At 43.1% G+C, this 22337-nt stretch overlaps 1 protein-coding gene and 1 long non-coding RNA gene across 3 annotated transcripts in view; one reads left to right on the top strand and one right to left on the bottom strand.

Moving 5' to 3' along the window:
• Positions 1–374: 374 nt before the first annotated feature.
• cacna1bb (calcium channel, voltage-dependent, N type, alpha 1B subunit, b) overlaps positions 375–22337 on the top strand; it is a 103413-nt gene continuing 81450 nt past the window's right edge. Inside the window, 5 exon segments of the mRNA XM_057018007.1 lie at positions 375–543; positions 7217–7529; positions 10171–10452; positions 11683–11788; positions 14105–14244. Coding sequence (XP_056873987.1) covers positions 486–543; positions 7217–7529; positions 10171–10452; positions 11683–11788; positions 14105–14244 — 899 coding nt within the window. The 5' untranslated portion in view covers positions 375–485.
• On the bottom strand, positions 789–7075 carry LOC130516773 (uncharacterized). 2 transcript variants are annotated; one of them, XR_008947578.1, is made up of 4 exons: positions 5775–7075; positions 5597–5659; positions 5375–5518; positions 789–5280 (listed from the first exon to the last, which is right to left on the bottom strand). It is a non-coding gene; the product is annotated as an uncharacterized LOC130516773 (long non-coding RNA). The 2 variants fall into 2 exon arrangements; XR_008947577.1 differs by having other exon boundaries at positions 5375–7075.

Here is a 22337-nt window from a genome sequence, read left to right as displayed (position 1 = left end):
CCACTGGACATTAAAAACAAATAATTGGGATGAAATGTGGGTTTTAAATGGATCATATCACATGTCATTGTTTAAGACAAATCCAATGCTTTCAAACATGGGTACAACGGAATGTTGCCAGTCATCTTGTAGGTTTGGAGCACCAGGATAAAAAAGTCCCAGAAGGTTGAGGAGAGTTAGGCTGCAGGCCTTTTAAGGTCTCATAAACAGGCTGTTAATTGCTCTATTCCTGGTTATCAGGCTTCATGGCCAGAAATGGACGATAATTGAATCATTCTCTTTTTTCTCTGGTATTATTTGTTTGGACTAGCAAGACAGGAAGCAGCCTTTCCGCATTCCATGGTGGGACAAACTTTCTCCTTGTCTGTGGTTCCCCTGCTGTGAAGACTTTCAGGAGAACCTCCTCCAGGCTTACAGTCAAGGAGTGTGCCTGAGACAAATGAACAATTGAACCTGATCTTTGCGGGCACCCCTGGAGAGCTGTGATGAGGAAAACACCTCCCAGCTCGAGATGGGCAGAGACAAGATCCTCTGTGGTTTACGGTAAGTTCTTCCCAAATTCCCGTCCTTTTTTATGGATTAATAGAGGCTGCTGAGTGTCCTAATCAACTCCACAAGTATGGACATTTATCCAGTGGGACAAAAGAATGCAAATATGAATTCAAAATGATAAACGGAGTATTACAGTCTAAATTAACTTGCAATACATAATGAGATTGTGAAAAGTGGAAATAGTGAGTCAAATAGTTGAAAAAGGATAAGGGAACTATAAATCACTGAAGAGCATCTTTAGTTTGTTTTTATCCAGTTATTATTTATTGAAGGTGAAATATAAACAAGAATGCATCGTCAACATCAGAGATGAGGCATTTTTGTTTTCATACGGTAAATGTTGAAATATGACAGAAAAACCACATTTGCCTCCTGCAGAATTTAATTTACTTTCACTCAGGCGGCCCGTGTGACCAGTAATACTTACAAATTGCTCCTGATGAACTCATGATTATTTTATAATAGTGCCACACTCTGACCCACACTAATCAGCAAATTCATTGCAAATCAGCTGTTCTAAAAGACAGTTTACAAAAGAAACTAGTGACTCGACAAGTGGGAGAATAGTAGTTATTCCAAAATTCATCCCCACTGTCGAAGGACTATGGAATTATATTATATTCCATAGTATATGGGCAATTATTACGGAATTGCCCATTATATATACACAAAACGGGCATCTATATATATATATATATAAAAAAATGCTCAGTTTGAGCAACATTTCATTAAAACGGAGAGAATGTCCAAGTCTTCTTAAAAAAATCTTTAATTTGTTACTATAAAGTGGTTAAAGCCTCATGCCAGAAGCATAAACAGCAACAAAACTGTGCCTAAAATAATTACAGCTCTAGTTAAAATATCCTTTCAAGAAGCAGAAATGATCCAACTCCACCAATTTGATGTTTTGGATTCTCCAAGTGTGTAATGTGCATCATAATCTCTCAGGTACTTTAGCAAACCAACAGCTTTACTCAGATTTCCTCCCGGATCTGCGTGCATTGGAATTACTGCGCATTATTCCGGTCCTATTCTCAGGGATACACTTGTGTCCTTCATCCAAAGTTTGGTCCAAAAAAAACCTATTCTGCGGCGTCATCGTGGAAGCTTCATGCAACTGGTCCCCAACAAGTCAAAAAGCTTGAATTGTCCCAAAGGTCCCACTTAACGTTGTCATCATGCAGTGCTGATATTGGAAGTCAAACACAGATCTTTGGAGCCTCCACCCTTTATATCAACTCAAAACTGGAAGAGCAGTTCTCAACATCATAAGAGCACGTGCTCCGATCCAAAGAAGCTGCAAAGCATCGCGTTTTCTTTTCCCGTCCACAACACCAGGAGATTAGCAGATCTCCTGCCCTGCATGTGGTCTCAACACCTGTCTGGTCGATGAGCAGAACAACCAGAACATCTGGAGTCAGAACTGGTGCAGGAACAACCGAAGTTCCTTCCAATGCCAACAACAGGAGCTCTGAACATCCAGGTGGATCTTTGAAAGATCGGTGACATGACGCCAGGAACCGAAGGCGTGATGCTGAGTTACAATCCCTGCTTGTATTAGTCCATCCACCTGGGCCTCAGCTCCTGGAAACGTCCTGTTCTCCCAGCCTGCTCCTTCTTAAATCGCTCAATCCTGCACACCTGTGTCTTCCCTCGGCTCATCGGCCCGATCTGGCCCACCTGTTTGGATCTCGGCTGTTTAAACCCTCCGCCTGTTGCTCAGGGGTTGCTGGGTTGTTCCTGTGTTCATGTCCGACTCTCTGGTGTTATTCTTCCTGCTTTGATCCGACCAAGTCTTTGCCTCCTCCCTGTCTGTTCCCATTTGCCGGAGTTCTTTTATGAGGATCATCAGCCTGTGGGATTATTTTCCTGGATTGTTTTGGGGACACTGTTCTTTGAACTGAGTGTTAATAAAATCCCATCACTGGCAAAGTTCACCCGTGGTTTTTGGGTTGCATCTGGATCCAGAAGCCTGTGACAGGTTCAGAGGATACTGTGGCTTCAGTCATGTTGCTTTTATTTGTGAAGGACCAATAAAAAACCACCTATTTTACAAAGCTGTTTCTTTTCCCCCTAGAGTTCTACATCCCTTTTGGGAGTGCTGGGGCCTATCCCAGCTGTATCCCAGCAGGATAAACCCCTGAATGAATCGCCAGCTACGTCGCAGGGCCTGATCAGAGTATTTGGGGGTTCCGTACCTTGGCAATCCTCTGAGGGTGTCCTGGTCGGGGGAGGTGCCCTCCTGGCACATTTTCCATTCTTTGTCTGCGCTGGGACTTGAAGCAAGAACCCTCTGCTTCTCAGCCCAGTCTTCTCCAGCCTGAGCTACCACAGTTTCAGTTTGAACTGGGAGAGGTTCCTTGTTTTTCTGTCTTCTCACATATCCAGTGAGATGTCTCGGCCACCGTACTGTCCAGCCTCCCTTGATGTGCCTTCAGGGTTTGAGTGTGTGCTGTCTGGACTTGCAGAATGCGTGTGTTTTTGTTCTAAGAGTTTCAGTTTTATTGGCAGAGCTGCTCATTATTGGTGGTCTTTTCATGCCACAGCTCTGCTACTATTTGGAACATTTCTATCACACGGTCCTCAGTGATCTTCATTGGAAGTCTTGTGATTCATTGACTCTTGTCAGTGTCACTCCTGCAGTTTGCCCCATCGTTGGGATGCAACCATGTTTTCAGGTATTTTTCATCTTCCTTTCAAGTCTGCCTCCACCTTTCCCTCATATCTCCAGTCATAATCTCCAACAATCATTAGTCACCTGTGGGACAGCGGTCTTCAATCACCTGTTATTAATCAAAGTAGTCATCTTGGTGTATCTTCTCGGTCGCTCCCGGTGGCCCCAAAATGATGCGTTACGGATGAATGTGTGTCCTGATGCTTCAAACACTGAGGTGACTCTGAAGTTAGTTTTCGATATACTGAAGTGTGCAACCGAGCAGATATGATTCCAATACAAAAAGGAACTTCTCCCACATCTTTACTGGCTCAATAAATTCTTGGCCTCGGCTTCCAATCTAATGAAACGCAGCAGTTTTACTACAGTATGTTTAATAATAGGCAGCTGAAGTCCAATTGGAGGGTTTCCTGACACAATAATTATATTAAAACATTTGTCTTGGGACAAACAGTTCTGACCCAGTAGAGAACTGAGGCAACACACACTTTTAGGAGCATCATACTGCTGATTAGAAGGTACAGAACTCACCAGATTTCAGAGGAGACTTTTCACCACTTGGAAATGACCGAGATTGTTGAACATGAGCCTTTTTAACAGCCAGGATCATTCAAAATATTAGATTTTTTGTCGCAGTGGTACACAGAACAGATTTTAACAAATTTGGGGGATTTTCATAAAATTGTTCCAATTGGCCAAACAAAGTGAATACAGCTCAAAAGTATTCTGGCCTGATTTGGTCAGGATGTCTGCGTATGTTCTCATTCATCAGGGTCGGCTTGATCCCAGCGAGCACCTGGACATGGTTTATGGTTCTTGAAGACATTTCACCTCTGGGTTAGGGTCAGGGATGGAGAGGGAGTGATCATTTCTGGCTCTCCAAGTTTCTTCTTTTCCCCTCAAAGGCTTTTTTAAAGCTTTACTTATTTGTAAAAGTCTATTTTCAAACAGTTTTTCATACAAACCATTATAACCGGATAATTCCTGTACATAATTTACAATCTCTCACAGGACACTACTGTGTCTACTACAATCTGGGCAGCGTTACCCATAATATTCAATTCAATTCAATTCAATTCAATTCAATTCAATTCAATTCAATTCAATTCAATTCAATTCAATTCAATTCAGTTCAATTCAATCTTTATTTATATGGCACTTTTCATACACTGGGTAGCACAAAGTGCCTCACAAAGGATAAAAACAACAAACAGAAACAAGAGAATCAAGAAAAAGGACACACACACAGATACACACACACCTGCATACACACACTCAAACACACACACCCACACACACAAACAAGCTGAGACATGGCTGGGCACTGAGACGTGAGGCGAAGGAGACGCCACCTTTGGAGGCCCACCAGGCCGAGGGAGGTCACGGTCCGTGACTACAGGTGGTACCGCCACAGAGACCACCCTGACCCGGACAGACCGGAGGCTCCACACCAAGGCACAGAGCCTCCTAACCACCCAGGCCAGAGCCGTCCACGGGACAGCACCCCCAGCGGTAGACCGGAAACATCTCCCAGCCAGGCAGGCCCCCATGAGGAAACACCATGAGGAAATAATAGCCCTAAGAGCTCACCTCCTACGGCCCCTTTTCCAGGTTAACCACAAATTTAAAAAACTCTTTGCTGCATGAGCTGGGCTGAGATTGTGTACGTTACAAAGGGGACAAAATAGCAAAGTACAAAACAACGCTGACATCCATGCTGTCCTTATGTAATGATGTCAGTGGGGGGTGCAGAGGAAATGTCTCTGTCCAACACCTGTTCAAAAATTGTTCTTCTAACTTGACATTAGCAGCTTCATTGACAACCCTCTTAACCCTCTAGTTGGTTGTTATCCAACACAAGGTGCTTCTCAATGGCTTCTACTGCTGCTATGGTGGGGATGCATGTGAATAGGGAAGTGACATCATAGGAGAGGATGATCTCACCTGGTTGTAGTTAGAGTCCGCTAACCTTATTAGCGAAGTCCTCGGAGTAAGGAAAGCAGCATCAGATTTTAGACTGGGATGTATCTCTAGACCAGTTACTGAAATGACCTCTGAACAGAGAAAAATAGTGAAAAGAAACTTTTTTACTTGAATATTTTTTTAGCAACAATTATCTTGATTAAAATGTAAGGAAACACTTCCCACCTCTTAGTGAAAATAACATCATTTAGCCTCTCTCTACCCAGCCGGCCTGCCCCCACATGAGCCTGGTCCAGCTCAAGGTTTCTTCCTGTTAAAGAGGAGTTTTTCCTTGCCACTGTTGCTTGTTGGAGGTCAGGCCCTGGGATTCTGGAAAGGGTCCAGAAAATGTTTTGACTGTAACAGATGCTATATATATTAAATTGATTTATAGCCTGATATTTTCACCTTATTTTCTGAGGCCCGTCACTGTAATTAGCATAGAGAGAAAAATGGCACTTTGTCTGCATCCTGAAAAAAACATGGTTTTCATGATCACAACGGATGGAAAGAAAACTAAAATAATTAATTTGTCAGATGGCCATATTCTTATAATGCTTGTAATCATAACACCTCAATAACCCACATTATTTGAAGCCCACCCTAGGGTTAGCAGCACCGCCATGGGAGAAGGCGGAACATTGGTAGGTCGAGAGACACGGGGGCCAGGTGAGTTGTTAACTGCTGCAGCCAGCTGGAAAACAAAGATAAGAAAACCACACAAGACGGCCAGCTGAATGCTATAATAAACCCCTCATTATGCAGAAAACTATAAACAGTCGTCTGCGAGTGGGTTGGGATGTGTGGAGAAACCCTCAGAGTCTGACGTTGAGATGTTTGGTCATGTGTTTTGAAGGAGCCCTTTTTTAGGCCAATAGCAGGATGCAGGGTCGCAGCAACCATGTTTTGATGACTGTTCTCAGTCATCCAGGTCAAAGACAATTCTTGGCTTAAGAAAATTCTACTGGACTTTGTTTAGTTTACTGAGGAGGTTCCACTTCTTATCCAAGAGGCTTCCTCAGTTCTCAATTAAGTGGTGGGGGTTATGCATGCATGCTGTCCTCCTTGGTGCCGACATGCATTAATAAAGTGGTGGATTGTTCTGGTCATGTGATGTTGGATGTGAATGATAGTGAAACTTTCTGGGGAGGGATCCTGGGATACGACTTGACGAGCAACTGTACCTTCAGCCTCCTCCTCTGTTCTGTGGAGGGTTTTCCAGGTTAACAAAGACGGCTTCTTTTTCTTATCTTTCCAACCATCTTTCTTTGTCTGAAACATGAACATTGCTGTCTTCAAATGAATGTCTTATCTTTGAAGAGTAGCTGGACGGCTGAATTTTGTCCTGAGGAATTGGCTCTGTGCCATGCATCTGTGCACGGACTGTTTAGTGTCGCCGATGTACAGATCTGTGCATTCTTCACTGCACCCGACAACATAAACAACATTATTCTATGTTGGGGTGGGATAACCACAGGATAACCACACCTTTTCAGAGATTTCCTAATGAGGTTCTTCTCCCTCTCCTCCCCCTCACCCCTTGTGCCCGCTGGTTCAGGCTTTGTATAACATCCTGCTTGTGTTGTTGAGGATGATGATGGGAGTCAAACAGAAGATACCGCTGCATCTGTATGCTCCTTTCAAGTAAATCAGAAAATTGTATTACTTTCAACCGTGGTACTTTACTCTGCAGATTGTGTCAAAACTAGTGGAGGCTGGAGTGAATTTTTAATATTTTTAAATTACAAAACTACCTCTTCAGAATCAGAATCAGATTTATTGCCATTGTTCATGTAATACACAGTATTACACAAGCTAGGAATTTGTCTTGGTGTGACGCTGCGACATTCAACATAAAGAAGACAACACAAGAATAAGATAAATAAAATAAGACATATATATATATATATATATATATATATATATATATATATATATATATATATATATATATATAGAGAGAGAGAGAGAGAGAGAGAGAGAGAGAGAGAACTAAAACTTAACTGTAAAATTGTTCCTCCATCGCAGGTGTGCGGGCAGCCACATTAGGTTACTGGCGGATGCTCACCCTCGGGGCCGAATACAGGGACACCTGGTGGGTTCCAACCACTGGGGACAGTCACCGCCTCAAAGAGCGATCAGAGGAGGAGCTGGACACGGTGACCCAGACTGACACTTGTTCTGAAGACAAAAACGACGTCCCCACGTGGAGGGAATTCCATTTCAGTGGAAACAGTGAAAAATATGACACATTTCTATCCCTGGATGGTCTGAGCAGAGTGGGTCAGAGAGACGGAGTGCTTCAGATGATCAGGAAGCATGAAAACCTCAACGGCACGACGTGGGTTGTACACCGCATTTGCTACTCTTACTCTCTTTTCTGTTTTAGTATTTTATTAATTTACTGATCTTTAAAGACTGTCTGGATATTTAGGAGTTAGATTTTGGGCAGCAGACAGACATTTCTGTCAACATATTTGCCTGCCATAGATCATCAAGTTTGCATATAAGCATACAGTGGTTCCAAAGGCATTATGTATCACATAACTTCAACCACTAGATGACTCCTCGACAGCATCTGGACCATTCACAGCTGCCAGGACGTGATCTGATACTGTAGCTACTGGTTAGTTTATTTAAACAATGTGGCAGAATACAGGTTTTAACAGGTTAACTAGGGAGGATGGGTCAGACCATTTAAAACCGTATAGGTTAAAAGGAGGGTTTTATAATCCGCTCTGGTCTGGATAGGTGCACAAATGCTAAGACCAGAGTTGTGTGGCTGTGTTCACTGGTTCTGGTCAAAATTATGGCTGCAGCGTCCTGAACAAGCTTAAGATCACCGATAGCAGATCCAGGGAGGCCGGACATGAGTCTAGAAGACAACGGAGCAGGGAGGACAATTTCAGCTATGTGATGAGACAAAACTGAGTGACTTTTAGCAACGTTACGGAGATGATTTGGATATTTCCCCCATATGAGGCTGAAAAGCTAAAGTAGGGTCAAAGATGAGTACTAAGTTTCTTATCTTTAAACTCTACATGATCATACATCCATTATAGAGCTTGATCCAAAGGTTGATTTTTTTACATTTGCCTCTAGATCACAAGTCCAGAGATCCTCAGCAGCATGTACAGTTGGATTTATTCTGCATAGCACTGACATTTCAGCCCACATTTATCCTGCCAGAGCAGATAAAAACAAAACAAAAGATAAATACAAAAAAAAGAGGGCCAAAGGCAGAACCTTGTGGCACGCCAGAGCTCTGATTGGAGCATTCCTGTCAAGTAAATACGAACAGAACCATGAGAGTGCCGACCCTTGGACTCCCCAGTGTTCTAGCTTATGTAAGAGGGTAAGTTGATCTAGAGCATCAAACACTGCCTTAAAAATGGGAATGAAGATGGAAGAGTGGAGACATGTCAATGGTTAGCCAGGACCAGCGGGCCAGAGTTGGGGTTTTTTGAGCACCTTTTTAGTGATTGCAGATTTCTATGCTCATGGCACAGTCCCCTCAGACAGAGACATGTTGAAGATGGTGCGATCATGACCAAAGACGCGAAAAAGCTCTTAAAGATCTTAAAGAAATGACTTTTTTTCTCACTGCCACTGTATTAGATTAATCATCCAGACAAGTTTTTAAATGATCAGAAATTGCAGAAGCTTTTTCACCCAGCTAAATGCTTGTAAATACACTATAAATGCTAATATGAATGTATGTTTTTCCCCCTTTGAACCGATAAAATGAAATTGCATGCATTCACTAATGTAACAGGTCAGTCATTGCATCCTACATCAATTTGGAGACACAACTTATCTCCTCATTTCAGTGTGGCTCTTGATGGTTGTGGTGTGGTAGCTGTTGCGTCTATGTGGTAACTCTCAAAAACAATGACTGGAAATTGCAGCAAAAATGCTTTTATATCAACAAGTATCGGATATTATTCTCTTCCCGGCACAAGCGTCATCTCCACGAAATGTCACATAGTTAGAAAGAGCCCAGGGGCAATTAACTTCAACCTAAACTCATAGTGTTCTGTAAAACCCTGCATAGCTGTTAATTAAAACATGGGATCACAGTCTCATAAAATAACTAAAGTAGAAGTGGCATGTTTGAATATTGAAATCAGAATCTATCAGTGGCAAAATAAAATCGAGTCTCTCATTTGTGATTAAATGAGTTTCAGCCCGCGAATGTTTGATTTCGTGAAAATGCTTTATTCGTTCTCCTCAGCACTCAGATAAAGGCAACACGGCACTTAGGACTTTTACAAGATGGAGTTTTAAAGACACATCGATTCGCCCTGATGTTTTGACCCGTGCAGGCTCTGGTGAACTTCATCACTTGTAAAGTCTTTTATAAGCAGCCAGCAGACTGACGCTCCGCACGCTCGCCTCACCGATAGGCCTGTTCTGATCACATGCGCGCTTCCTTATTTCCTCTAAGGACTTGCTTTATTGCCTTCAGCCCCCATCCAGCGAGCGATCAAATAGAAATCACTGCCCGTGTTGGATTGTCTTACCTTTTGTTGTCAGTAGGAAAGGAAAACCGAGGAATTTCAGCGTTTTCCCCCCTGCTTATTTGGCGCGACACTGAACGTTTCAACTGGTGTTTGGATGCTGGCACGATGCTGTCAGGATTTTGGACAGAGAGGGGCTGATCTGCTGTCATTCCGTTTCCCCGTTTCCCACCCTCGGATCCACAAATCGGATGGAATGGTTTTATCCGCCTCAGTGAAGTGAACCTTGCTGCCGAAGCGCGTTGTTCGATTCATTAATTCGTTTTTTAACTTGTGCCGCAGAGGATGGATGAATGGAGAGAAGCGGGGGAGCGCGGTCTCAAATGAGGCCACTTTTTGATTTCTTGATTGCAGAGCGCTGCACCCTCTGGTTTGGATGAAATGTGTTTGTTGTGATGCGTCTCCCCTCTATTCCCACTGACATCACTTTGGATTTTCCCTTTCGGATCCGTGCGTTTCCAGAATGGCTCGATTCGCTGAAGATCTGCCCACCCGCTATGGAGGCAGCGCAGGCGGCGGAGGGAGAGGCGGACCGGGCACCGGGAGAGGGGGAGCCAGGGCTGGCGGTGCCGCTCCGGGTGGCCAGAGGGTTTACAAGCAGTCGATGGCACAAAGAGCACGGACAATGGCCATTTACAACCCGAACCCCGTCAAACAGAACTGCCTCACCGTCAACCGCTCCCTCTTCATCTTCCGCGAAGACAATCTCATCAGGAAGTACGCAAAACGAATAACAGAGTGGCCATATCCTTCCCCCAGCAGAGCAGGTGCATCTGGAGCCTGCCCGGTGCAAATCCTTGCTTGGCAACCGCGCATAAATGTTTGCAAATCAGAAACCGTGGAGTGTAATCTCGGGTTTAGTGTTGGCCCACGGTCACATCTGCAGCTACAGCGTTGGCACCTGTCGCTGCGCTTATTGCTGAGCAACATGACACAAAGATGTTTTCACAGTCACTTAACATTGATCCCATTGTGCTCTCTTCCTAGTTCAGCAAACATCGACATAGAAGTTGTGTTTTGGAGTTGTTGTTTTTTATATATATATATATATAAGTGTCTACAGGGCGAAAAGACACCGCTGCTTGACGTAGCTGTGAATCCGAGTGCGTAAACCCGCTCACTTCGTGGCGTGGCTGCTTTCGCCGAGTGCGCATGTCCTTCTGTGGGTTAAATGCGTTTAGTATCTGTAAAAGGAAGCCGCGGGTCCAGGATCGCAGCCCGCCTCGTCGTCTTTCAGTTGGGAGCCTTCTCCATGGTGCTGAAGTCGCCCACACTCCTCCAGCACTGCTCAAATGTGCCCGGAAACCGATTCAAGACGCATTCGGATCTCAATGTTTAATGGTTCTGAAGCCTTTCCCTGAGGGTGGATAAACTGTCCAGGAAGTTAGCCTCCAAGAAGCACTTAAGCAATTGTAGAAGCCCATTTTTGCCTTTAAATTAAATTCAAACAACCACAAACCTGTGATAATGTTAATTTCTGGTTTAGGTTTTCAGTGTAGGCTGGGACAATTCTACTTGAAATGCAATGTGATCAAAACCAGATTCCCCATTGGACCACATCGGAACCGTAAACATTAGCATTTTCATTGTCAGGAAAAACAATGTTATAATAGCAGGGCCACTGTGTCCTCTGGAAAATCTTCCTTCGTCTTGGCTGTAACGTCTATAAGTTGCCTCCCTTGCAATTCATAGGTCCTCAATAGGCCCTGACCTGCAGGCAATGACCCAGTGGAGATGCAGAGCAGAGTGAGCCAAGCATTGAAAATGGTTGGAAATGATCAGCCATGTGGAAGGATCATGAGCTGATGTATAGGATGCCTTCTAACAAGTCCAACCAGTATGCGATTCAAGGTTTGAGCTTTGTTGAAGAGAATAATCACAATCTTAGTGGAATTCCCATAAAAAAAGAACCCAGTCCGTGATGTGAATGAAATGAATGCATTTTGATGTTCAACTTTTCCTTAACCTTTACACTCCATTTGAGTACATGATCCTGGCTACAATTATAGCCAACTGCATCGTTCTGGCCCTGGAGCAGCATCTACCTGCCAGCGACAAGACCCCAATGTCAGAACGACTGGTGAGTTCTACAACATTCCTTCTTTGCTCATCATACTATTAAAAATAAATGAATGTTTAAAAAGTGCTCAGGATTGGAGCGCCCCAGTCTCCCTAGCAATCATTAAACACCCAATATGCATTCAGATACTAAAGCACACACACACTGTTTGTGTTTTATCAGTATGCTAGCTTTGATGCCTTATGGTTGCTCCTGGTCTCTCTTACAGTGGGTGACATATGCATTTAGTTCAGCGCAACATTTTGAACTTTGACAGAAACTTTGCACAACTAACCGGTTTTGAAAAAGAGGGCAGAGCTGTTGCCGCAAAGGGAGGTCGAGTGGCACATCCTCCCCTGTTTTCCAAGAAAAAATAATAGCCAGCGCAAAATAAAACCGAGTGGTGCGCAGCATCATGGGTCAGCGCTCTGCAGCATGTGTTTTTACATCGCTCGGGGGACTTTGACTTCACAGAAGTAGCCAGAGACCAAGAGCTGGGTGGAAAAAGTTAATGAATTCATTTTACATTTAGGACCTGCGTTGCAAACTCAGGAAGGAAAAAACATTAGAAAGGAGCAGAATGATCAGGTCTTCAGTTCCATTATGACGAACAGAGCACAGAGCAGTGCCCCTCCCCCCCCCGAAGAATCATTTTAATTAGTCCAATCCATCAGCTACTCACTGGCCTCTACCAAAAGAAAAACAGGCAGCTGTAATTGAAGCGGATCATTGGACATTTTCAAGCCAGTATTCTGGAGTCTCAAGCAACATTGTGGAATTTCCTCATCCTCTTTTATGTATTTACAACTCAAACAAATGATGCATTATATATTCAAATGTGTCACTAAATCATCATGTATGACTTACAATTCTTTTGTTTTTACCCCATGCTAAATGCTACATACAGTAGTTGCTGGCTCCTCTCGCTTCTCCTACTGGTCCCATTTATCTGCTCTTCCATAACATTAACAGAAAACCTCATCATTTTACCCTCAACACCTTCATCTTACAGTACAGTAACTCCCATCCGACATCTATTACCGCTGCATGTTGTCTGCAGTCTGCCGATGCTAGAGGGAGAGGTCACATTTCTTATCGTCCGGCCTGTCGCACTGCTTTTATGTGATTATTTATGTTGGACGCTGGGTGAGGCTGGGGGTTGGGGACAGTCACTGTCAGGGTGCACCGTGCTGGGCGTAAGAGAGAACGAGTGAGGAGAGGCTTAGTGCAGGCGTGAGAGATCCTCTGCACATTACCCCAGGCTCTTGGAGATATTAATGGAGGCAAAGAAAAAAGTGTCATGTCATTGCTGATGCAGCTGGCTCAGTTTAAGCGGGGCCCAGGGTGCACGTAACCGCGCACGCCAATGAGAACCTGCGACACGCTGGTGATTGATTGACACTTTCAGGGAGCGATGCAAATCAATCCTGTTCAGTCATGTGTGCCCTGCATATGCTCTGAGTGCCAAAGTGTCCTTTCAAACAGATTTTTTTCCTGTCCCGCTGCATTAATATTATGCTTCCGATGTCACTAAAGGGGCACTTCAGCAGGCCACCCCCCCTCCTATTGTATTATGTGCTTTCTTAATATCGTTTGAGCAGCTCAAGGGCTTTTCTGGTTCTTCAAAATATTAACTGGAGGACCAAAAGTCTTGTATATGTGCTCTTCTGTTTTGCCATAAGAGGTTCCGAGTACTCTAATGGTCACTCGACGTCACAATAATAGCAAAATATCCACTTTACTCTCTGGTCGACACCAGTATCAGTTTGTTTGCTCCCACGGGCCATTTTTATTCTTCTAGGAGCTTTGGGTCCTTGACAGACACGTTGTCATGCAATGATGATTTTGTGGTTGCACCAACTGCATCGCTAATTTGCTCTTCTTGTGAAACCAAGCAGCCACCTGGTTTACTTAAGTGTCCCTCTAATCAGCCCTCTGCTCTGGCAACCTTTTTCAAGATTCAAGATTCAAGAGTACTTTATTGATCCCTTTAGGGGGTGTCCATCAGGGAAATTAGCACATTTTTAAACAGCATTGTGTTACAGCCTGGCCTGACTTATATTAAATGAGCAGGCGCTCCTTTCACTCAGCAATGCTGATAACGCAATCCTGAGCGTGAATGTTTTTTTCTTATTGTATCGGCCATTTATTCATTTGAAGGGGGATTCGCCGTCTTCGTTCTTGAGCAGGAAATGAAACGAGTCTTCCATTTCTGCTACTGACCCAATCCTTTTTTTTTTTTTTCTTAACGCTTCAGCTACCGTACGCTTGCTTTGAACAAAAACATGTGCCCCGCTCATTCTAATGTCCTCTTTGATTCTCCCTGTCTTTCTGTAGGATGACACAGAGCCTTACTTTATTGGAATATTCTGTTTTGAAGCTGCCATTAAGATCATCGCCCTGGGCTTTGCGTTTCACAAAGGCTCGTACCTCCGCAACGGCTGGAATGTAATGGACTTTGTGGTCGTCCTATCAGGGTAAGTCAGTCGCCCGCCGGGTGTCAGCTGAAGATGGAAGTCAGAAGCCAAAGAGTGGTTTCTTTTGTGTGTGCTGCTGAGTGCCCGGAGAGTGAGTCTAGAGGAGTCACCTTCTTTCTGCTTCTGTAGTTGTTAAACAAGTAGCTCTGGTTTGGGAAGATGTGAAGACACAGCTTTTAATGGCATCGCCAGTCTCGCCCTCCTGGGTGGCTTATGTGAGGGGACGTGCAGCTGTCCCTGGACAGATTGTGTGGCTCTCCAGTTCTGCCACTTGGAAATCTTATGGTGCCTGTTTTGCACCATCACCCCCAAATGTAAGACCAGAGCTGGAGTTTTTATGATCATAGTTGGTTTTAAATTTAAATATTATGCCATAAAGGTGGGGAGAACCAGGGTTCAGAGATGATCTGAGCTGAAATGCTTGGAGGCCTGCTTGAGATGGGGAGTTTGGGATCATATAGGCAGCCACACCAGGACAAACTGGAGAGTGAGGTTCATCTTTAGGGATGCTGCAGTGCAGTCTCTGGTCTCCTGGGGAGGCAGATGACAGGATACAGGATACACATCTTTATATTATGGTAATTACCTGAATGTCATTTTGATGAATTTCTGGAGTAACAAAAACAACAGAAACAAACAAAGACTTCCATATTTTTTTTAAAATTCATGGTCTCTTATCTACAAACAATACAGATTTCAGCAAAAATAACCTTTATTTGATGACATAATCATGTTTCTTTTTTTTTAATGGGGCACCAAAATGATTTCTTTCTTTCCGGTTTGAAGACACTGTCAGTGTTGATGTCAGACAAGGTCCTCGTCAGCGTCGCAGCAAGCAACAATGGCAGATGATGGGAATGATGGCGTCCTGTCGGAGGCAGAATCAGTCGATATTTCATCAGACTTGCCGGAGAATTCACATCAGTATGTTGATGATGCCTTGGAAAAGAAAGGAAATCCCAGCAGAGATTTTCCCCCTGCTGTTTCGAGCCAGTGCTACCTATAGAAAAGGGCGGCTCTAGGGTTCCGTGCACGTGCATTTCACCGCCACAATTTCTTTTTGCTCCTTACAACTCAAATGTTTATTGAAAGATCAGGTACAATGAATATGCAAGTTAGGTTGTGTTGAGGAAGCATGTAGGCGTGTGCGTCTTCACTTGTAGAACGGCGCTCAGATGTTACGCGTATCCAAGCGACAGAGAGCACGTGAGAGAGGACGTGCACGTGTATGCACAGCTTGTTTGGACAGTCAAGTAAAGTAAAGAAACAGGAATACAACAGCTCGTTAGCTGACAGGCTACATGTTGACTTTGCCCTTGAATACAAAGATTGGATAATTAAAGGATTAATTGCGTCCACTGTGTCATAAGAGCTTAACTTTGACACTTAAACATTAGAAGTTTGGGTTTTAAACTGGCATTTTAAGTGTCCAAGGATCCTGTATTGCAGCTACAGGTGTGACGATTATAGAAAATCAAATTCTGTGAATAATTCTGTGCATCTGTCAATGACATTGTATTTTTGACAACATCATTGTGTTAAAACATTCTCCCACTTACACCCAGAATATGGTTGTTGAGGTGGATAATGAACAATGATGGGTGCCGTTTGGTGGACTTGAATTACTGGCGAGCATCTGGCCCAGAAAAAGGCAGCGTTTTCTTTGTGGTGGCCGAAAATATATCCGGAAAAGTATTCAAAATAAAAGGTCAATCATAGGCATAAAGCTTTATTTTCTAGCTCGGATCATACTGTTCTCTCTCCTCAATTGTTTGGGGAGCGACTACAGTCACAATCGATTTGTGTGCCTGCAAACCAAACGGAGAGCACCTGCTACAGGCACACACCAGCACAAAGACTGTTTGTTTAGACTGTCGTGATAGGGGACGAGCTGACAGTGTTTTATTTTAGGATGCTGTGTAGGTAAATGGTTCCAGGGTTCCCCAATCATATGGGAGTTCCTGTGCTTTTGATGGATTGACATTTCAATTTTTAATCATCAATGGTTATCACTCACGTTTCAGAAATTCCCTGTGAGTTGCCCGGTGTACTGAGCGAATGGGAAAACTTGATGAATAATGTGTTGGGAACTGAGGAGGAATGACAGTAGAATTCAAAACTCGTGCAACTTTCGGGACCACAGGGAGGAGCACGTACAGGCGAAGGCAGGTCCCCCCTCAACGAATCGCCAGGTCATTGCAGGGTTTGTGTCTTCAGGTCCTCAGCAGTGCCCTGAAGGTGTTGTGGCACCTTCTTCTACTACCAGAACAACTTCCGTGTTTTGTCCACACTGGGACCTGAACCGAGAACCATCTGCTTCTCCACCCAGTTCCCCAACACACTGACTACCACCGCTGAGATGGCCCAATCCGTCGTCTTCATCAACTCGAAATATGAGACAAAAGCCAGTGAAAGTTTTACAAATGTAAAAGCCGTTGCCAGATAAAGTTAATATGTTGGCTAAAATGTTAAAATGAGGTACAAATAAATGGACAAGTGGTGGAGTCGCTGAGTAGAATGGATTTATATTCTCTTAATTTCCCCATTATCTGCTGAGTTGGAAGCTGTGAAGCTAACATTAGCATTGCATTAAGCCACACTTTCTTCAAAGTCCCAATCAGCTAAAGGAAGAAGCACTTTGTTTGCTACTAGAGCCGAGTCCATAGTGCAGCTTCACCTGCACGGCATTTTGTTGAACCCGTCACGTGCGCTGGTTGTTACACTCTCAAAAGGTTGACTTCATTCTTGACATTATAGTTTGACTTTGTTTTTGACATTGCATTTGGACTTTATTCTTGACATTTCGATTTCATTCTCGAATTGCATGATAACAAAGAAATGTACCCGCTCTTCTTTTTCTCTTCTGTAGAGAGTCGTGGATTTGGAACAAAATAAATCCGAAAAAGCTGAGAGCATATAAAAACGTTATATAGCGTTTAATAATAACTAAATAGAACATAAAACCTTAAAACTTTAGCGAAACAATTTCCAGCATTTTTCCTTTATTTTCTTTGATGAAAAAAGTCAACAAAGGTAACAGCTCTAGGCAGAAAGAAACTAACTCAACTAAGGTCATTTATTTCAAGAAAACGGGGGGATTTGTGAGCAATTGTTTTCTTTCATGAAAGCAACAAAATCCTTTGAGCACAGCAAAGGTTTCCACACAAAGGTGTAGAAACTTGCATTTGGTAATCTTTTGTGTCGAAACATTTCTTTGCTTTTAAGTCGTTTGATGGACACATTTTGATGTCTTGCTGGTGGTCATCTAGATTTGCTTTGGTATGTAAATAACTGAAATCAAGAAATCAATTTTTTTTAATAATAAAGCTGCGTTTGCTTTGGGAGCCACGTGTTGCATCAGTCATGAAATATTCCCATTGTAGTTGAAAAACACTAAAACTCACTCAGAAATATCACTTACATAGGCAACAAAATGACAACAATAATATTTAAACAAATGCTGATAAGTTTCTTCTATCTATTGCTGACTCAGCGGGATTCAAATGAACCATTATTTTGTACATGTGTGCATTTGGTGTGTTGCTTAGCAACCAGCCATTGTTTCCACAGCCTGATTGGGGGTTTCTTTGTGTTCCGCTCTGATTGCTTTGTGCTCAACACGCTCCTGTGGGATCCAGGGAGGTCGGAGGTTTCCAGACTGAGCCCACATCAGTGGCAAATTGATCAGCTCACCTCCGAATGGTTGGTTTCACTGGATCACAGCATAGGCAGATGTGATCCCTGGAGAAACTCAAGTGATTAAAGATGTCTAGCGGTGTGCTGGGGTGCTCAGCCCGGGGAAGAGGATTAAACAGACTTTAGTCGCACCTGAGTGTTGTCACATGATGGCACAGGCTTTAGAGCCTTATCTTATATTTAACCAGCAAAAATTTAGGTGGACGCTATCTATCAATACGTAAGTCATTGATCATTTCAAAGCCGGGGGACAGGGAAGGGAATTTATTGACCCATCTGGAAGAAAGATAATTTAAAGAGATCATTTTGTCTGTGCTTTGAGAGGAGAAATACATAATTCTGCTTAATTTTGAATAAAGCAGCCTCACTTATATAACATCATGCACAGCTCAACCATCAGTTGGGGTGCTTTCTCAAAGTCTAAGACGCCGCCCACCTCCACCCCAATTCCAGTGTTTATCTCTTCGGATAATTATATTGTTACAGTGATTCAATCAGAATGAAATGATAGTGTGGCTTGAGGCAGTGGCAGACCTTTAATCCGTCCCCATCAAGCATTAAAAGCCTCTAATAAGACAATAAATCTGCCTGGCTTGCAAAGACAATCAATAAAACACTGAGGAAGACTGAGCACTGATGAGGAGTCATACACAGCAAATCATACGCAGCAAGAGGGAGCGCCAGAAAGCTGCTTAGAATACCATTTCTTCAAGCATCTTTCGCGATTAATGGTGCGAAGCAGCGTGCTGACAGAAACCTGGGACTCCTGACTCTGGCTGAATAAAAAAAATCCATGCAGGAAGGGAATAAATTACACGTCGTCTTATTTAAATTAGCAGGCCGGACTCAGTAAGAGTCCATTACCTTTACAGTTTATATACGCCTGTTTTATCTGTTTTGTGGACAGTTCATTAAGTTCTGAAATAGGGCTAATATAAATCAAAAGAAAGTGGGATAATTAGCAGGATAGAGCATAATTAGTCCTTCAAATGATCCAATTTGGCAGTTTTAAACTTAATCAGTGACTCTGAAGGATGTTCAAGGCTTGAGATAAAAAGTGGTCTCACTCAAATAGACAAAGGAAAAAGGTACGCATCTAACAGGATGACGCCGCAGCAATAAAGTAGCAAATAAATGCATTTTTCTCACATACTGACGACAAAAGCCAGACTCGGTTGCGATGCAGCAGGTGTGTCTCATCACGATAAAAAGAATGGACACCTTAAAATACTGCTCATCATACTCTAGACGTCATTGCTCACTTCAGAACACACGGCTGCCGGTCCTAATGTCGATTTTCCACATATACCATATGGACTGGAAGATATTATTATAGGTCGGCATCGGCTTCTGCCTCTCTGTTACCTCGGATTCTTTTAAAATGTAATTTACCTTACTTTGGTGTTTACCATAAAGTGCAGCAAACTGGAAAATAGCAGATGCTGGAGATAAGGCCTGAGACCAACAGAACACGGTGCTGTAGTCTAGACATCATACTTGCAACTCTGTAAATGATTTCAAATAACAAATGTGGCACTAAATTTACAGGCATATGAATATAAGACACACAAATACTCCAATCTTAGTCTGTTATGAATCTCTGCTCATCTTAGCCCATCTGTTTCTTGTATCTAACTAAGAAATCCATTCTACCCCATACTGGAAATGCACCGTTCCAATAGATTCTATATTTATATTCTGTTCTTGCCCTAGTGCCCCTGCACCATGTGCATCAGTGTTTCTCCTTTTAACCTCGCCGCTTTTGCTAGCTAAACATTACAGCTATTGACTAAAGCCTCAAATGGCCTTTTACTGCCCATGTAAACTCTATGGCAACCGCAGTCTGAAGCTCCTGGGTGAAGTCATTGAGAACAATATTCCCACTGTCATCTCCAGGGAAACAAGAGCGGGGGCATTTGTTTTTATTTATTTATGTGGATCTTTAATTCGATGGTAAGTGGTCTGGGTGAGAGTCGGCGCTTGTATCATCTTCAAAGTTGTGATTTCTTTTCATGTGCCTCTGTGGCGGTGGGGCTCCACACAATGGGGGCCTTCAAAGTATAGTTTTACACACACGCAGGGGTCGGATTACTTTAGCTTAGCCTCACACCCTGCGGCCATGAATACATGCTCCCTTTGAACTTCTGCCACGGTGTGAGCAAAAGATGTTGTGTATTATTGTTGCTTATTATGTGTCAGCCTGTCATTTATTTTGCTTTACAATCTCTGCTGTCTGAGAGGGACAAAAACTGTATGATATCATCTGACCGATAGCTTGATAGGCTGCCCAGATGAGGAATCTCAGCAATTTCTCCTGTGCACGAGTCTCCATGAGCATTTTGTTTCGATTGTAGAAAAGAGAGCAAAGAGCCTGTTTCATAAAGGTTTTTAATTAGTCTCTTAATTAATCTGTATGTGGAACATACAATAAATGAGTCAATTAGTGGGTCATCTCTAATTGCGTTTAAAACCAGGAGCACTTGGCCTTTGGCAGTTAGTTATTATCAAGGTAATTTTATCATAATTTTATCAACACAAGAAGGAAAAAAGCTGTTTTTTTTATTGTTTAAAATATTGGAAATATCAAGGCCGACATCCCAGCCAGGTTTTCTGTCCTACCAGGTTGACGACTTCGCCTTGTGTCCGGAACCACTCCCTGTCCCCTACATAGCTCCCTCAATAGTGTGCACGCCATTGTGAGGGGTTTCCAAATGGTGAAATAATGCATTGTGAACAACAATGGACAAGTGATGCTTCCAAACAAAGTAATATATCCCATCATCCTTTGCAGCCGTACGTGAGAAGGTAGATATGATGCAGATTATCAATTAACAATCAAACTTCAGCTTCAGTTTATCAATGAGTGCACTAAGCAGTTGACTGAAGTCAGCTCCCTTTATAGTGAGTAGGGAATAGTGAACAAGTGTGTGACTTCAGACACAGCTGGAAGCAGCAGCTTTTGGTAGGACAGAAAGTCCAGCTGGACTACAGCCCAAGTAGGACCAAAATTGCTTGGATATCGTCTGAAAACCCCAACAACTGCACGTGCACTGCCTCACCTGGGCTCAACGAGGACAAAAGCCTCTTCTGGAGTCTTGGTAGTGGTTTTGGAAACCCTGATATATCTGAATATCCTTGTAGAGTTCTGTTCATTCAAGTAGTTTCACTTCTTATTTGCATTTTCACAGTGAAAAACTGAATAATAAAAACAACTATACAAACATAATACCACGTGTGTGTGTGTGTATATATATATATAGATATGTGTGTCTATATACTATATATATATGGGTTGTAAATAATTTGACAGGTTCAGTGTAATCATTGAAATTGTGGTTCCTTCTGTTATTGATCCCTTTCCCAATATCGGCTGCACTCACAGCTGTGTGGCTGATGTCGTTTTTGCAGAGATGTGTGTGCACGTGGTGGTTGTCTCTATGGCTCTTCTGCTTGATGTCTTTCTCCCACTAAGTGATCCTTTCACCAAGGGAACTCTGGGTTTTGTGAGGCCAGCCGAGTGCTGTTGATACCGATGTCTCGTTTTCACGTTATGGCGGGCTGTTACCAGCCCACCTCTGTCTAGAAACGTCAGAGAGGAGCTCGGAGCAGCAGGAAGGAACATCTGTGGTCCATTTTTATTGATTATACCAAGAAATATGATCAAATATTATACTGGAGCTCTGTGTAGTTGATGAATTCTTAAAAATTATTTCATCCTTTATTGTATATTTTAAAGTAGAGTGATCAGAGTGTTATCCTGTGCATCCCATGTTTTGACAAGTTACCCTTTTATTCTGATATGGATGCAATATTTGTCTTATTGTCATTACTGTGCACACACCACTGAAAAAGTTGACTGTTAATGGCTCACCAGAAGTAAAATCCCAGTTCACGACTCTTTTTTTTAAAGATACAGTGAGACGATCTGACTCATTACAGAGCAGTAGGTGTTGCAAACCCGCCTTGCATCCTTTTCTTTTCCAGCACATCTATTTGTGTCTGAAATGTAAAATGGCTGCTGGGTAGATGCGTTTACATGCACTGGCTCCACCCGTTATCATGATGGCATTTGGCAGCTTTTTTGGGGGGTGTCGGCCATTTTTTTCACGTGCGGCAGCTGAGCCGCCGCTGCTGGTGTGAGGGCAGGATTCACAAAGCGGAAGCTTTGGAAGAATCTCACGACTTCATTGCCAAGACACAACGTTGCGTCTCTGTCTGTTAATGTGGCTGCCACAAGGCGAGTGACGCGTGGCGTCAAGTGACACTCGTCATCGTGTTTCACCTGATGACTGGCAGGTTTCCCACCTCATACGTGAGTCAGTCCAGACCCCTTACAACGCTCAGTCTTGGATGGGACCAGATCCTTCCATTATTGATTTATGTATTTGTATTTTTGC

This window comes from Takifugu flavidus, chromosome 20 (genome assembly GCF_003711565.1).
Source record: "Takifugu flavidus isolate HTHZ2018 chromosome 20, ASM371156v2, whole genome shotgun sequence".
Lineage (NCBI taxonomy): Eukaryota > Metazoa > Chordata > Actinopteri > Tetraodontiformes > Tetraodontidae > Takifugu > Takifugu flavidus.
This window is presented reverse-complemented; position numbering and strand designations above follow the sequence as displayed.